A 16,647-nucleotide genomic window follows, 5' to 3' on the forward strand; every position below is an offset into this window, starting at 1 on the left:
GGAGATATTAGTTTAGATAGTTTCAGAAGCAAAATGCGCTAGTCACATCAGATTCAATCAAAGCAGAAACCTTCGAAAACTGTTTCAGTCTCTTGGGGAGGTTATATTTTACATTAGGTGTCCTACTGTGGGCAAGATGGTATATACAGAATTTGCAACTGGAATTTTTCAAACAATGGGTCCACAATGACAAGACACCATAATGAAAGATCAAGGTGTATCCTTCCCAGAACACTCCAGTACCAGAGCTTTGGGGGTACAATTTTGAACACATAGGTGATATAAGGCATATGGTAACATAGCATAAGAAAACTGCATACAAACTCTTTGGAGATAAAAGCAGTGTGGAGAGCAATAGCACACTTTCAACTTCTGTTGTATCAGACATCTCAAGATCTTCTCAGACAACCAAACTGTGATGGCATTTATAACTCAACAGGTAGGAAGAAGAGCAGAACTATGATGGCAGCAATTCTGCCATTGACAAAGTAAACTTTCAGGACCTCATGCAGCCGTCAAGAACCTCATTGTGGTATACTATATCAGTCACTATCAAATCCACCAATGAGAATGGACACTACAGAAAGAGATCTTTCATTTGCTGATAAAAAGGGGCCCCTCAGATTAGACTTGATGGTGATGAATAATAACACTAAGATGGACCAATTCTATGCCAGTCACAAAAATCCCAGAACAGAAGGGATAGTTGGCCTGACATGATCTTGGGACTTCCATCATAACATGTATTTCCTCCACTCTCCCTCATTCCAAGAACCTTGAGGAAAATCAGAAAGGAAGCACTGGATATAATTGCCATTCTTCAACTTTGGCCTCCTCTACCATGGATTGCAGTAGCCTGGGAGTGCTACTGGAACACCATTTTGAGTGACCTCTTACACCAGGAACCAGTTCTGCACCCAAACTGCAAGTACTCTCTCCTAGATGGAGTGGAAAATGACCAGTGGTTGCTCAAGGACAAAGGAGAGTTCGTCGATAATTTACTACAGGATTTGAAAAAAAATTATCCTCTGGTACAAACAGAAGTATGTTGAGCCAATATCAGTAATCATTCTGCAAGTACTGGATTTTCTGCAGGAGGGATATAAAAATGGTTGGCGCTCAACAATCAAAAGGTCCAGGTGTCAGCACTTAGCATACTTTTGGACACAGCACTGGTATTAAGATTCTTAGCATAATGGGACCTTGACCTCGCTCTTGAGGTGTTCGTGTCAAATCCTTTGAACTTTTAAAAGACATTTCTCTTACATGGCTCACTCCCAAAGCCGCCGAGAGGGGGCGGGGGCGGGTACTAATTACATGTCAGGGGGCCCGGCCCGGCCGCCGCCGATTCTCTTTTTTTTTTTTAAAAAAAAACTACATTCTTTTCTTTTCTTTTTGTGGCAGGGGGGGGGGGCTCGGTCCTTGGTGGGGGGAGCAGGGTAGCTAAAAAAAAAACAAAAAACATACTCACGTGATCGCGGCGCCGGCGTCCCTCCTCTCTGCTCCGCTGTGCTCCATTGCCCCAGACTGACTGAATGCTGGGTGTGACGTTGTCATGTCACACCCAGCATTCAGTCAGTCTGGAGCAATGGAGCACAGAGGAGCAGAGAAGACCAAGAAAGAAGAGAGAAGTAAAGGTAAGTGAAGGGAGGAAAACGGAGGGAGGGGCACAGAAGGGTTAAAAAACGAGGGGAGGCACAGAGGGGTTAAAGAAAAGAGGGACAAGCAGCATGGCACAGGGGGATGATGAAAGGAGGGGGCAAAGGCAGCACGGCAATCTACAAATGATATTTACCATTAATTTAATCTCATCAAAGGACTCCTTGACAGTCCAATATACTCATTCTTGTTGTCTATTATATTTTGTAGAAGCAGCTTGAGAAGTTACTCAATGATGCCTAGATGGAGGAGGACTATAAATCTTCAGAGACATTTCCTTTTCCTGTCTCTGCTCAGCTGGCTAGGGAGTTAACCTTTAGATGAAATGGAGTCCTTAGACGAAACTAAATTAATTGTAAATATAAATTTATTTATATAAACTTTCTTAGTGTTACAGAAAAGTATTCATACTAAAACCATACTTGCCAACATTTGTATTTCTTTTTCCGGGAGATGCCGGCTGGGACGTAGCGTGCAGGGGGCGGGGCGCCGAAATCGCATCATTTTGGCCCCGCCCCTGTGATGAAATGACGCAAATCGCGTCATTTTACAGTGGGGGCGAGGCTAAACGCCGTGATTCCGGGTGAATCGCGGCGTTTAAACCGAATTCTGCCCACTTCCTATCAGGGAGATTGCCACACTCGTCCGGGAGACTCTCGCAAAATGCGGGAGTCTCCCGGACATTCCGGGAGAGTTGGCAAGTATGACTAAAACTCACTACTGCATACAGTTTTGTCTGTTAACACATCCAACCACACACACTTCAACTTCTACTTCTCCTTCACTTTTCCAAAGCCAGACTGCATCTTTGTCCATATACATTTATTTGCAGTGCATTGTCAAGCTTTACAGTGTTTTTTATAGCTGAAAGTCTTTTTATTTTAATTACCGATAGGCAAGACTACTCAAGGTCACATGCTTCAGACATGGGTATCAAACCAACATTTGTCATTTCAGACTATGAATCCTATTTAACAAATATCTTGGGTTAGCAATAACAGCAGAAAATGGATAAAAAATGCTTTATTCTTTGAATACAACATTTTTTTAAATGGTCAATATTTAGCTTTCAGTTCTATTGCCCATATGAAGTGGCTAGCCTGGTCACGCATATGTATATCACCTTAGACTGGCATGGCAAAGTTATACGTTAAACCTTCCAGATGCAGGACAGTAGAAAAAAAAAATCAGCCTCATCATGGCATATTAACAAGTATACTTCTATGTCACAAACTGTGTTTCCACCCACACAGCCATTTTTTGCTAATGTTAATTTATTAGGTCTCAAGTGTGTTCAGGTTTATTTTATTCTTCTATGAACATTTCCATGACCTTTACAAATCCTTCAATATAATTTGTAAAATGGTATAGCAAACCCAAGAAGAAAAAAAACAACGTCACAACATTGGAACATAAATGGCATAAGTAATAAGGTTAAATTTGTAGTTTGCTTAATAAATCTTAATATTTTATTCTATGTAATACGCTGTGTTTATCAGCAGCCTGGTGTCCAGCATTATAAATAATCCCAGTTAATGAAATTAAACTCTGCCCAATTACACTATAACATACAACAGAGGAGTTAGTATTACATTAACCACCAGTCCAATAACACAAGCATATTGCAAGTCATTTTACAGCGTATGGAAGGGATATATCAGAGCTGTGAATATTTCCAATCCCCCTCCTCCCTACAGAGCTAGGAGTGTTCATTAATCAGCATTAGAATGGGACGCACAGGCACATTATGAAAACAGAGATGACTGAAGCAATTACTGTAATCCATTAACTCTCTGAGTAATGAGTGAGGCTAACTGACTGAATCACACCAATATGTTCACCTCTGCAAGTGCCCAGGCAAAATGGACTATTACACTGATAATACCTATTATGTGTATTACTTGCTCCATAGCTGCCAGTGTCAAGCACAATGAAAGCGATGGTCACATACCCTCCTCTGCAGTAATGTATTTCAGGGATAAATTGCTCTCTCAAACATGTGCTGATTGTGAGCATAATTACAGACAGGTGAACTGGTACAGGGTTAAGTAAATTATAGCTAGAGCTCAGAAGATCAGATGAATCTCAAACAAACAGAAATGGATTTGTAATTCATAACATCAATGTAATAGAACGCAAGTAGTTAAAAGTATACTACAAATATTAATTTCTACTTCCATGAGTCTGAAAAACAGATAAAATTAAACAGGGCCCTCTTTATGCTATCACTTCAAGAGCAAGTGTAAGAATACTGTAACTAGCTGTTACACACAGTACCAGGGCAATGCAAACCATACAAACAAATGGCCCAATAAACACATGATAATGATTGCAATTTAGACAGAGATCAAAATTTAAAACTTTTCTGCTTTGCTTATACATCCTTACAGACTTGAAACATTGGGCAGGTTTCCTCTATATATCTGAACCTTAGTGACAACATTTGTATCTTACTGAGGAGCCTAGCATTTATTGCTCACTGATTGGTGCAATAATACCGTACAAACATGGGCATCTGGGAGTTATGCATCTGATACAAGATTAAGCATAGAGACTTGGGCAGGACTACAGTTCTCAGAAGATTAGAAGCCTGGGCTGGCAGCAATCAAATTTTGCAAGATCCAAGATCCAATCATGTGAACAATCTTTTGCCTCGCTTTCAAATTCAAGCACCTGTGTGTGTTCAGGCTAGAAGTTTTATTGTGTAAGGACTCAATCCTGTATGTAGCCTCCCCCCCAACTGTCAGCTGAAAAGCTAATTCTGTTCTTAGAGGCCTGTGGAAAACCGCTCCTTCTGTCACATATTCCTCCCCCTAAAGTCACCAAGTAGGGGGGCACAGACTTTGTGAGGGGGTCAAATTTCTATGACAATGTATCTGCAAACTATTATTATTATTTTATTTGACTATGGTTTTACCAAACCTTGTCCAACGCCATATTTCAAATGTTTGGCCTCCTCCATTACCAGCTTAAGTGTACTCTTAACCTCGCCTACCAACGTATGAATGGGGATTTTGTCTTCTTGCCATTTGAGAACTCTGTTCTGAAACAGCCTGTCCTCTCGCTCCACTCATAGCCCCTTATCTTTGTAAAAGGATGCTTATGAGCCCTTTCTAATTGTGGCTGTTCCCTGACAGTGGGACAGGTTTTCTGGCATAAAGAACAAGCTTTTCAGAACCTTTTTACTGCTAAGTAGACTCCGGGTCAGTAAAACCTGTGTAGAACTTGTTCCCTTGTTTTACCTTCCCCTAAGTATCCGCCACCCACCTGGGTCTGTACAATTTCAAGCCCTAAGGGTATATGAACTTGTGGAATTATCAATTGTTATAACTTTCTTCCCTTCACAGCAGTAATTTGAAACAATATATTTCTTTTTACAACATATGATGGCATACAGCCTGCCAAGTTGACAGCTCTCGCAATATCCCCAAAATGATTAGCCAAATTAAAGACATGCTTTAAAGTTACATCATTTCGCGGGTCATGTGCAAAGTTCAGCAAATGTAACAATTCTGGATAATCAGATAAGTCTATACCCTCACCAACAGGAGGGGAGTACTCATCTGTGATGTTACCAGCCACCGCTGCTTTCGAATTTCAAGTCCTGCCTTTACCCCCTATGATAGCATTCCAGGTTAGCAGTTCCCAAACATCAAGGACCAGACACTGAATTATTGAGACAGTTAAAAGTACACTATTGCGCTAGGCTGGTGTGGATGTAGGTTTGTGTGCGCTATTGTGACTTCTTGGGCAGGTCCTTTAACACCAAGTCATGAGCCGCCACAGCTCGCTGCTTACCTTGGACGTCACTTCCATCTCTTCATCCCGGCTGTCACCAGTGCAACAGCCAGGATGGTCTTTCATTCACCGCCGCGTCCCGGCAAAGCTGACAGCTGGGCGCCTGAACAATAGGGTCCCTCCATGATTACAGCCTCCAGTGGCTGATTACAGGGGCTGCTGCTTTAAAATCCTGATCGGCCAATTCTCCTATTTAAGGCAGGGAGGGATTAGCCTCCTTGCGGGTTATAGTGTTCTGTGTGCCTCACATAGCTGACTAGCTCCAGCATTGTGGATACTCTGCCTGTTTATTATCAATTCCTGTTGTGACCCTTGGCTTGTTTCTGGACCCTGCTTGAACTCTGACTGCCCCTCACCTTGGCTTTATTATTTAGATTCTCCTTGTCTGCTACCAGTCCTGATCTCTGGCTTGTTCCCATTATTCTGCTCACTAGGGACCCCTGACCCTAGGACAGACTGACTTAATTCTTTGTTCCGGTTTTTGCCTAGCATCTCTACGTGACAGTACTGTATATAAACTTCCACTTCCTTTGAGTAAAGGCATGAGGTCATCCAAGAATCTGCATCTGCTAAAGGCAAATACCTCTTGTCACCCGTTCTAGAAGTTAATATCAGTATACATTTTCCGCGAGAGACTGTACTTCTGTCTGTTGATTGAATTTCCGACATCTTGAGCAGGACATGCTCACAGAGGACATCTTTAAACAGTGGGAAATCTCACTCTAAAATAAGTGGATACGGCAGCTTAGGCGCTATGGCAGCCACTACCTTCATGGATTGCCCTTTAAATCGAATGGCCAAAAGAGTCTATTGTAAACTGTGGGTCGCCCCATGTGTGCAACGCACTTTAACTTTGGGCAACTGCTAGACCTTGGATCCAGCCAGGACAGAGCTGGAGACCAGTGTAAATTCACTTCCAGAGTCCACGACTGCCTGGGCAACCTTTTTGATCTCCCACACAGTCACTTTAATTGAAGGTGAACGACTGGTTGTGAATCTCCCACAACAGCAACTTAGAAAGTGAGGCCCAGCTTGAGCAAGTGAATAATTCATTGTTTTTTGGGAGTTGGCGCACTTGGTTTAAAAGTGTCCAAGCTCTCTGCAATTGAAACAGGTGTTGTACACTAGCACGATGATGACAACACCAACAACATACACCCCGACATAAACACGACGAATGCAAACTCCCCAACAGTGTTGTAATTCTGACACGTTGATAAACAGACCTTCAAGAAGTGCGACCAATCAACATGACGTCGGTGAAGAATGACGTCACTTTAAAGTGCGGCACTGTCACTCGGGATATCAAGGAAATAATTTAAAAAGGCTCCTCCTGCACAATGTTTTTTTTTTTACAAACCCTTGTACATTGTGTAGGCAGTGCCTATTTAAATTACTACCTTATTACTTACTACTTATTGGGCCTTTATTTCAACTCTTCTGCTGTTGTCCTTTAAAATGAGGCTACGTCGACCCCTTTTTCCATAGCAAATGGCACGATAGAGCTGCCCACTGTTCCCGTTACTTTTTGCCCTTCTTATGGAGCTATTGGAATCTAATATCCGTGACAACTCAGAAATCACTGGAATCTGAGCTAGCCCAAGGGAGCAAAAAAATAGGATTTTTGTACTCGCCATAAAATCCCTTTCTCCCAGTCCATTGGGGAACACTGCTATACATAGGGTAGTAGGTGGTACCAGGAATCCAGGCACTTAAACAGTTAAATCTGTGAGTGACACTCCAGCCCTGCTATAACCCTCCCACAAGAAGGATATTCAGTTTATGTCCCGAAGGAGGTCAACTAAGTTAGATAATAGATGATTTTAATAGCCATGCAGTTAAAGTCAGCTGACTTAATGAGTGGCACCAGGGGGACCCTGAGTGACTAAGTCTGGCCTAAGAGGCAGTCTGAACGGAGGTTCTACTACCATTCCTAGCAGGTCTGAGAACCAGGCTCGGCAGGGCCAGTCCGGGGTCACTAAGATGGCCTTCATCCGGTCCCTCTTCAGGTTTCTTGAGAACCTTCAGGATCATAGGAAGGGGAGGGAATAGGTAAACTAAGTGAAACTGCCAAGGGATCACTAGGCATCCACAAATCCCACCGCGGGCTCCCTGTTCTGTTTCAGCTGATATAATCGGCCTCCCAGTTGTCTACACCTGGAAAGATTATTGCCGATATTATTGGAATGTGTTTCTCTGCTCACAGCATTATCCTGGTCACTTTGCTCATGGCCCTGGCACTGCGTGTAACTCCCTGATGATTGAGATATGCTTCTGCCGTTGCATTGTCCGACTGGACCCTGAACAGCTTTCCGCGCAGAAACACCTGAGCGTGAACCAGAACCCTGTATATAGCTCGTAGCTCCAACACATTTATGGGAAGAGCTGACTACAGCTGGTCCCACTGACCCTGGAATCTGAGGGTTGCAGTGAGACCCTCCAACCAGACAGACTTGAGTCTGTGGTCCAATTGCAGGTCTCAAGAGAACGTCCCCAGGACAGATGTGACCTGATCAGACACCAAGTGAGGGACAGGCAGAAATGAGATGATGGAATGATCAACTGCTGTCCAGATGTAAGTGAGAACCTGAACACTTGCACAGGATTTCCCACTGCAGAGCCCGCAAATGGAACTACGCATAAGGCACTGCTTTGAAGACTGACACCATTGTCCCTAGCAGCCTAATGCATCGCAGCAGGGACACCTGACGCATGGCTATGATGTCTCTGATCCTGGACTGGAGAGAAAGAATCTTGGCTTCCAGGAAGGACACTCTCTGACACCTGGTGTTGAAGTCTAACCCTAGAAACCTCATCCTCTGTGATGGGATTAGGGATGTCTTTGGCAGGTTGATTATCAAACCATGCTCCTCTAGGAAGGATCTGGTCAACTGAATGTGTTGCGACAGGACCAGAGCCGATGGAGCCTTCAACAGAAGGTTGTTCAAGTAAGGAATCACCTTAACCGCCTTAAAGTGGGGAAGGGCCGCCATAACTGCCATGACCTTTGTAAATACCCTTGTGGCAGTCGCTTACCAAAGGGTAATGCCCTGAATTGGAAATAATTTTCCTTACTGCAAAGTGAAGTAAGCACTGATGGCCCTGCAAAATGAGAATGTGCAGGTAACTGTCTTTTATATCTAGGGAAGCTTAAATCTCTCCCTGTTCCAATGCCGCAACCACTGACCTGAGAGATTCCATCTTGAATCCCGACTCTTAAATTTAAAGTCTCTGAACTTACAAGTCAAATTGGTCTGAAAGAGCCATCTGGCTTTAGGACTAGGAAAAGGTTTGAGTAAAACCCCAAACCACTTTCCGATGGCAGAACTGGAATTATGACACCCGTGTCCAGCAAGTTCTGGATTGCTATCTGCAGGGCCTTGGGCCGAATACAGCAGGCTGGAAGCCCCATGGTGAAAAACTGTCAACGAGGAAACTGAAGTAAGTCTATAACGTACCCCCTCGCGACAATGCCCCTGATCCATGGGTCTAATGCAGAAGACGTGCCTCCACCACAGCTCTGTGTATGGAGGTCACATCATACTGAAGCTAACTCTCTGTCGGCTTAGCATGTCCCCTACATTTGGGACCCAGGCCCCTCAGAACCCGCCCCTAGTGGGGGCATTTGTCTGCACCCTAGCAGGGGGTCATCTGGATCTCTGAAAGGCCCAAAAGGACCAAAACCTAGGCTGCCTATTCCTGGTCTGAGAGACAGGCAAGAAAGGGCTCTTACCTCCCGTAGCCTCTGAAATGAGTATGTGTAATCTAGCTCCAAAGAGAGGCGCCATCAAAAGGAACTGCCTCCAAGGTGCATTTGGAATAGTCGTCCGCAGACCAAGAATGCAACCATAGAGAACATGTTGCTGCTATAACTAATGCAGAGAGCTTAGCAGCAAGAGAATTGACATCCAATGAAGCCTGCCCTACAAACTCTGAAGCCTCTCTAATATTATCGGAGAGCACCATTAATTCGTCATTAGGGGCTCCATACTGGAGACCCTTTGACAACTGCTCTGACCATGCTTGTATAGCCTTATTGACCCAGGCTGTGGACATGGCCGGCCTGAAAACACTACCAGCTGCTTCATAAACTGACCTGAGGAAAAAAAAATCATATTTTTTGTCTGTGGCATCTTTGAGAGAATTTGCATTAATTGAGCTGAAGGAGGAAAGGAAATAAGTTGTTTCATCTGTCTTTTAAAACAGAGAAAAAACTGTTTCCCGGGATACCTCTGGGTTGGTAAAGCCTAAAGTCTGTCGCACACCCAACACCAGGTCCTCTACACCCTGCACTGTGGACGAATCTTCCACACTGACCAAATGCTCCACTCCCGAATCGCGGTGAACCTCACCTTCTTCCTCTGATGACACCTCTGAAGTGGACATAAAATCCCTAGCTTCCGGAAAGGCCTGACGCTTATGAGACTGTCTCTTAGCCACAATCAGTAAGCGTTCCAGTGAGAAAGTAGTCACAGCTAAACCCCGGCCCGAAACAGCAAGGGATTGTGCTAAAGATAATTCTACTTGGGACGCCCCAAAAGAGAACAGTCCTAACTGTGTATCTGACATGTGTAGTGCAGAAACAAAAGCAGAAGGTTGGCTTACCTCACAGTGAGACTTTACCCTTGTGAGCTCCGCTAACGTGGAAATCAAAGGACGCAGCCAAGGAGGTTCATCCAAGGACCTGGACGCAGACTGGGTCTGGCTATAATCCCGGATTTCCGCCTCACAAGCTGTACACATGGACTCCGGGTTAGACTGTCCGCAAGACAATTTTTTGTTTCATTTAGCACAATTGTAATGCATCATAGACCCTTAGCAGTACCCTTTTTAGAGGTCCCCTTTGCAGTTATGGTTAAAATATTTTAACACCCAATGTGAGTACGCTAAACAATATATATATATATATATATATATATATATATATATATACATACATATATACATATACATACACACACACACACACGTATACACACTCCTTCACAGAGAATATAATAGAAAAATATATATATATTTTTTGGGAAAATGCAGGAATTACAGACTCACTAAATATATTAAAAAGGGTCCGGGATGTATTTTAAGCATATATCCGGTAATCCCTTAAGTGTATACCAGCGAACAGTACAATGTATAGATCTTTCAAACAGATATAATTGTAATGCTAAACCATGACCCACAAACAGAGCCTCACACACAAACACTCTTAAGGGCGATCACATTGCAGAAAGAGCGCATAAGAAAGGTAAAAACCTGTCCTGTATGAGGGGCACAGCAGGGCTCCTTCCTCCACATTGTAGGAATGGCGCTGAACGCTACATGCTGGCACCAGAAAGTAGGAGAGAAGTTCCAGGACCTCCCTTATCTCCGGCCAAAGGCTAATTAACATTAAATAGAATTAAATAAAACTAAATCCAGGGCAGGAGCCCTGGAAACATGACCGACTCCTAAGGCACTAAATTTAAACTGAAAATCCATCCTGCGGGTGGGGGATAGCAGGGGTGGAGTGTCACTCACAGATTTAACTGTTTTATTGCCTGGTCTCCTGGTACCACCTACTTTACCCCTATGTATAGCAGTGTCCCACAATTGGACGTATGAGAAATTTCTCTTTATGCGGATAATATCCTGTTGACCCTCACGGATCTCCTTACATCCCTTTCATGCCTGTCCTCTCTACAATTTGAACTCCAGCAATATCAAGTTCTCTCCGACTTTAAAATCAATAGTGGTAAATCCAAAATTCTCCCTCTCAATGTTCCTCCTCTGCTATTCTGTTCCCTTCAGCAACAACATGTTTATAGGTGGCGGCCTGATAAGCTCAAGTACCTGGGAGTTTGCCTGACCAGTTATTAGGATTGGTATATTCCGATGCTAATTTCCCCAAATTCCTAATCCTCTTAAATAAAATCTGATAGAATGGGGCAAGTTTTATATCTTAACGCTTGGTCGAATAGCGTCGGTAAAAATTAATCTGTTGCCACAACTTCTATACTTGTTCCAAACCTAACCAGGCAAAGTCCCATCCATGGCTATCCAGACCCAACAAAAACAAATTGCTCACTTTGCCTGGTTGAGAAGACGTTCTAGGGTGAAAGCCAATACACTATCTGACATACGAAGGGTGGGCTGGGCCTGCCGAGCATTCAAACGTATTACTTGGCTACGCATCTAACTCTCACTCTCTGTCCCTCACGAGGCCCCGGGTAGATATTGAAGCGAACATCCTCCATTTGATTTCCCCATATACTTTTCTATGGAGTTCCATCAAACACCGCCCACCCCCTTCCCTGTGGCATCCTGCTATGAAATTCTCGCTCAACATTTGGGATTATAGCACCCGTACCTACTGTTTGATTGACAACCTTTTATGAATCCGCTATGGAATAATTCCGCGATCCCCTCTGGCATGTCCCAAAATTCTTATAGGATTTGGCCTCACCAAAATATTAAACTTCTGTCGGATATTGCCCCTATGTGGATCTTCCTGACTTTGCGGACCTTCAACAATCCTCACGACCGTTTCTACCAATTCCTCTAGTTAAGGCATTTATATAACTCTATACCCGAATTTAAATTGAACCCTCAACTCACTCCTCTTTAATTATTCTGTAGTAGACAGTCCACCCCCTGGTGGCCTCATCTCAAACTTCTTTTTATCACCACTTTACAGTGTATCGTCAACATGGTCCAAAAATAAGATGAAGATCTCTAAGGGTTCCATCTGTTTACGCACCAAAGAAAATGCCTTTAAAAGTTATATCGGTGGTACTTGGTACCCCACCTAAATGCAATCTACCTTGAGTCTTCAAAATCATGCTGTCAAAAAGTTACTTTTTCACACATTTGGTGGACCTGTCCCAAGATTGTGAGATTCTGGCGAAGTGTCCATGACTTAATCTTTACCATTACTTCCCCGATGCTCCCTCCATGCTCATCCTACCTCCTCTTACAATTTCCTGTTGCAGACATTGACAAATATACAATGTCTTACCTTTGCAGTCTGGCTGGGCCAAAATGCTAAATGTAGACTTAACCTCATGTATCAAACTTCCATTGTCCCATAGATTGTAAGCTTGCGAGCAGGGCCTTCTCGCCTCTTTGTCTGTTTTACCAAGTTTGTTTATTAGTTTATTGTGTTTATCCCCAATTGTAAAGCGCTACTGAATATGTTGGCGCTATATAAATAAATGATGATGATGATGATGATGAATATCTCTGGTGGGCCATATCCTTAAGATGGCCAAATGCACAATTACAGCTTCATGGAAGCAACCCAACTCCCTTGCCCTGCCTATGGTAATCAATAGAATTTGGCAAACCTATAGATATGAACATACAACAGGTATCATTAACAACCACTTTAACAAATTTAATGCAATATGGAGCCCTTGGCTATCACATTATAAGATCGGTACTTAATCGTTTCCTTCTCCCACTATCAGCCATTTATAAATCCACGCAGGGCCGGATTAAGGGAATGGAGGCCCCTGGGTTAAGGGGCCTCCATTCCCCCGTGAGGGCCCCCCCCCATGATCTGAGCCGCCCCCCCCGGTGAGCCGAGCGCCCCCCAAGGCACTTACCTCCTCCTGGCATTGCAGTCCTTCCCCGGTGCGCTGTACGCTCTTTACTGAGGCGATCTCGTGAGACTCACGAGATCTCCTCAGTAAGGAGACTACAGAGCGCCAGTGAAGGACTGCAGTGAAAGTGCTCAGCAGCATTGATCGTGCCGGGGCGCCCCCGCCCCCGACCGATCAATACTGCTGCTGAGCACTTTCAATGGCCCCCTGGATGCCCGAGGCCCCTGGGCTGTAGCCCAGTTAGCCCTATGGTTAATCCGGCCCTGAATCCACGACATACCCACTATCTGGTATGGTTATGGCACTGGCGTCAACCCTTGTACTAACCACCTCCCTCCTACTGTGTTCTCTCTCTCTCACACCTTTTTTGCTTTTTCACTTTTTTCCCTACTCATTATAATGGAGGTTTTATTATATCTGCAACATATAGTTGGTTTAGGTTTTCATTACTTGGGGCACTTCAATGTTGACTCTCTCCCATTGTCTATATGATTACCTTGTCTCTTTCCTTCATTTACCACATTTCTGCCACTTAACCCCCTCCATGTTCTCTTCTTGTTTTCTTTTCCATCTCTCCTTTTGAAAGTTGTTTAAAGCAAAGTTGCTTTTTATTTGCACACCTTTGTGAAAGCTCTAAAAAAAAAAATCTAAAAAAAGAAAAATAGAAATACAGTGGAGCAATAGAGTCTGACAGAGATGGAGGAGCCTGAGCAGAGCATAGAAGCAAGTCTGAAATCAGTGGACAGGACAATAAAGCTAGAAGTTATCCAGAGTTGCTGAGAGTGTCAAGTGTGAGGGACACTTTTTACAAGAGACCTGTGCTAGTGAACCTCCGGGTGAGTCTTATGAGTCATCATTTTGGGTATACAGAGCTAGTCCCTGGCCAGAAATGGACCTGACCTGGGGAATCACGAGTGAACAGAGAGGACTGCAATCAAGAGGAGGTTTGGTCCCAGTTGATTGTTGCTGTAGCCTGCCCAGAGTCTACGGTGACATTCACCATTTAAAACACATACGCGACTACAGGACAGGCCGTCGGCTCAATGCTAGAGCTACTTTAAAATCACCCATCACAGACTTAAGGTGGATAGGACTTAACACTTACTCTCCACTGCTACATGAGGACCAGGTTAAAGTACTCGCATTAGGCCAAACCAATGTACTTCTCCTGAGGGGACAAGTAGCTGGTTTTGTCTGACCCCACATAATGCCATCTGGGGTTGACCACAATCCCCTTAGGAATAACTGCAGACAGGAGTCTGCTTAGCCATTTAGTCCCCTGACTCAGTAAAACTAACATATATATATATATATATATATATATATATATATATATATATATATATATATATATATATATATATATATATATATATATATATATATATATATATATCTCATCATCATTTATTTATATAGCGCCACTACTTCCGCAGCGCTGTACAGAGAACCCATTCACATCAGTCCCTGCCCCATTGGGGCTTACAGTCTAAATTCCCAAATATAGACACACACTCACACTAGGGTCAATGTATATATCTATATCTATATCTATCTCGTGACAGAGGACACTGGAAGGAGGCTAAATGGGAGAGATATGTGTCCCAGCCTTCCAGCAATGTGTACATTAAAACACAAGGGAGAATGTAGATTTATGGTAAAAGCTAAAAGCTTCCCACAGAGTGTTTCCACGTGGTAACAAACCACGGTAAGGGTCCCTGGTGTTATGTATGGAGAAAGAGTAGGGTGGGTTCCATACATAAGACCCAGTCCGAGTCTTCTGATCTGTCAGTCTCTAAACAGACTGAGCAAGAGATGCACCTGTGAGGTGCCTGTGAAAAAACAGCTAGAATATGCAATGCCTGTCTCAGACCTGGGGAGGAGGTGAGTTGCCTCCTGAGACACTCTGTGTTGAGCAATAATATGTTTACTGTGTGTTTGGACACAAGGTCCAACACCTGAGAGAGGGTCTAGCTAAAATGCATTAGCTAATAGCCAGACATAGTATTTTGTTTGTTTTGTTTGCAAGCTGGTGAATAAACTAGCTGTGGCTGTTAACCTGAAATCTCTGGACTTGTGTGGTTTACTGCTGCTGTTCATCACATCTTCCCCTGGAGATACTACCTGTTCCCCTAATTACACTACCAAATTATATATATATATATATATATATATATATATATATATATATATATATATATATATATATATATATATATATTTATGTGAAACAATTTTCAAGCATTATTAGATCCACCAACATGGTGCATACTGTTAATTTATATAGTGTAATTACATGAAAATTGACATTTTCTAAATTCATTCTCTCTCTCTCTCTCTCTCTGGAATTACCTGCACCCTAAAAACCCTAAAACTTACTGCTTGAGGCAATGATCTCAGTTTGCCTCATTATAGGCACATCCCACTACACAGGGTCCAGAAATTAACTTCTAAGGATTATTTAAATTTCCAGCCCACAGGGGGTGTGAAAATATTTTGTTAAACCACAGCTGGCACATAAAGTTTGAATGGTGTTGTCCAAGCAATACTGTAACATGCAAATTTACTAAGAAAGCAACATAACAAATACTCCTTCTCCAAGACATTGATTGTTTTGTTAGATTAAAAAATTTAAATGAAGAGGCTTTTTCTTAAAACGGGGACTGTAACGTCTGAAGGAGGTTGTGAGCATAAGGCCGATATAGAAACAGCAAACAATGCAGCTTCTCATTAGGCCTCCTGCTCACATCCCAGTCATTTTAGGTGGTAATGCATTTGTATGTGTGACTACATCACATTAGTAAACATCCACTTTATTTGGTGTAGGGTACATCTACTGACTATTTACATATAATTACCATTTTGTCTACAATGATATTAAAAACTACAATCCACTTAAATAAAAAAAGTTACCTGAAGGTTCCTCTTTCCACATCTTGGCCGCTGAGTCTAACATGAATTCCTTCTTTTAGCAATGAGCCAAATGCCATGTATTCAGCTAATGCCCAGTCTACTATACGATTCTTTGTCATTTCCAATCTGCCCTTCAAGATCCTAGAGAGTCCTGAAAAAGAACATCAATGTACTGATAACTGAAATGAATGACTGTTCCAATTTCTCAGTCAGTTGTAAAATAATAGGCTTAATTTGACTTAAATCTTTAAACCCTGCCAGGTCTACATGTTATTGGATCTGTCTGATCACATGAGACATGCCACATTGCCAAAGGAATTTGGGGTCAGTGTGCTTTTGAATTCTTATTATTAATATTACTATTTAAGCAACACAATAAGTACTCAACATGAATGGGGTTGCTGTAATGGAGTATCTCTTCTGACTTCTGTAGGTTCCACATCATCATTCTCTCAACCCAAAACCTAGCTTTCCTGCCATTCTAAATATTTCAGAGGCTAGCAAGATGACAATTCCCACGGCACATCACTGTGCCAATGACCAGCATTTTGAGCCAATATCTATATGGTATATCATATTAAACCACTCAATACTGAAATGTAGGAATAAATAACAACGCTAAACAACACCGCAGTACTGGACAAATTGAGTCATTAGCCACAACACTAAAAAGCAAATTCACCTTTCTATCAATATC

General features: G+C 42.8%; 1 protein-coding gene across 2 annotated transcripts in view; it reads right to left on the reverse strand.

Annotated features, from left to right (window-relative positions):
* Positions 1 to 16,647, reverse strand: part of OGDHL (oxoglutarate dehydrogenase L) — a 118,372-nt gene that overhangs the window by 24,273 nt on the left and 77,452 nt on the right. For both annotated transcript variants that reach the window (XM_075216997.1, XM_075216998.1), the window contains exon 14: positions 15,951 to 16,101. In XM_075216997.1, the coding sequence (XP_075073098.1) occupies positions 15,951 to 16,101 (151 nt within the window). The remainder of the gene's footprint in view (positions 1 to 15,950; positions 16,102 to 16,647) is intronic.

Source organism: Mixophyes fleayi, chromosome 6 (assembly GCF_038048845.1).
Source record: "Mixophyes fleayi isolate aMixFle1 chromosome 6, aMixFle1.hap1, whole genome shotgun sequence".
Lineage (NCBI taxonomy): Eukaryota > Metazoa > Chordata > Amphibia > Anura > Limnodynastidae > Mixophyes > Mixophyes fleayi.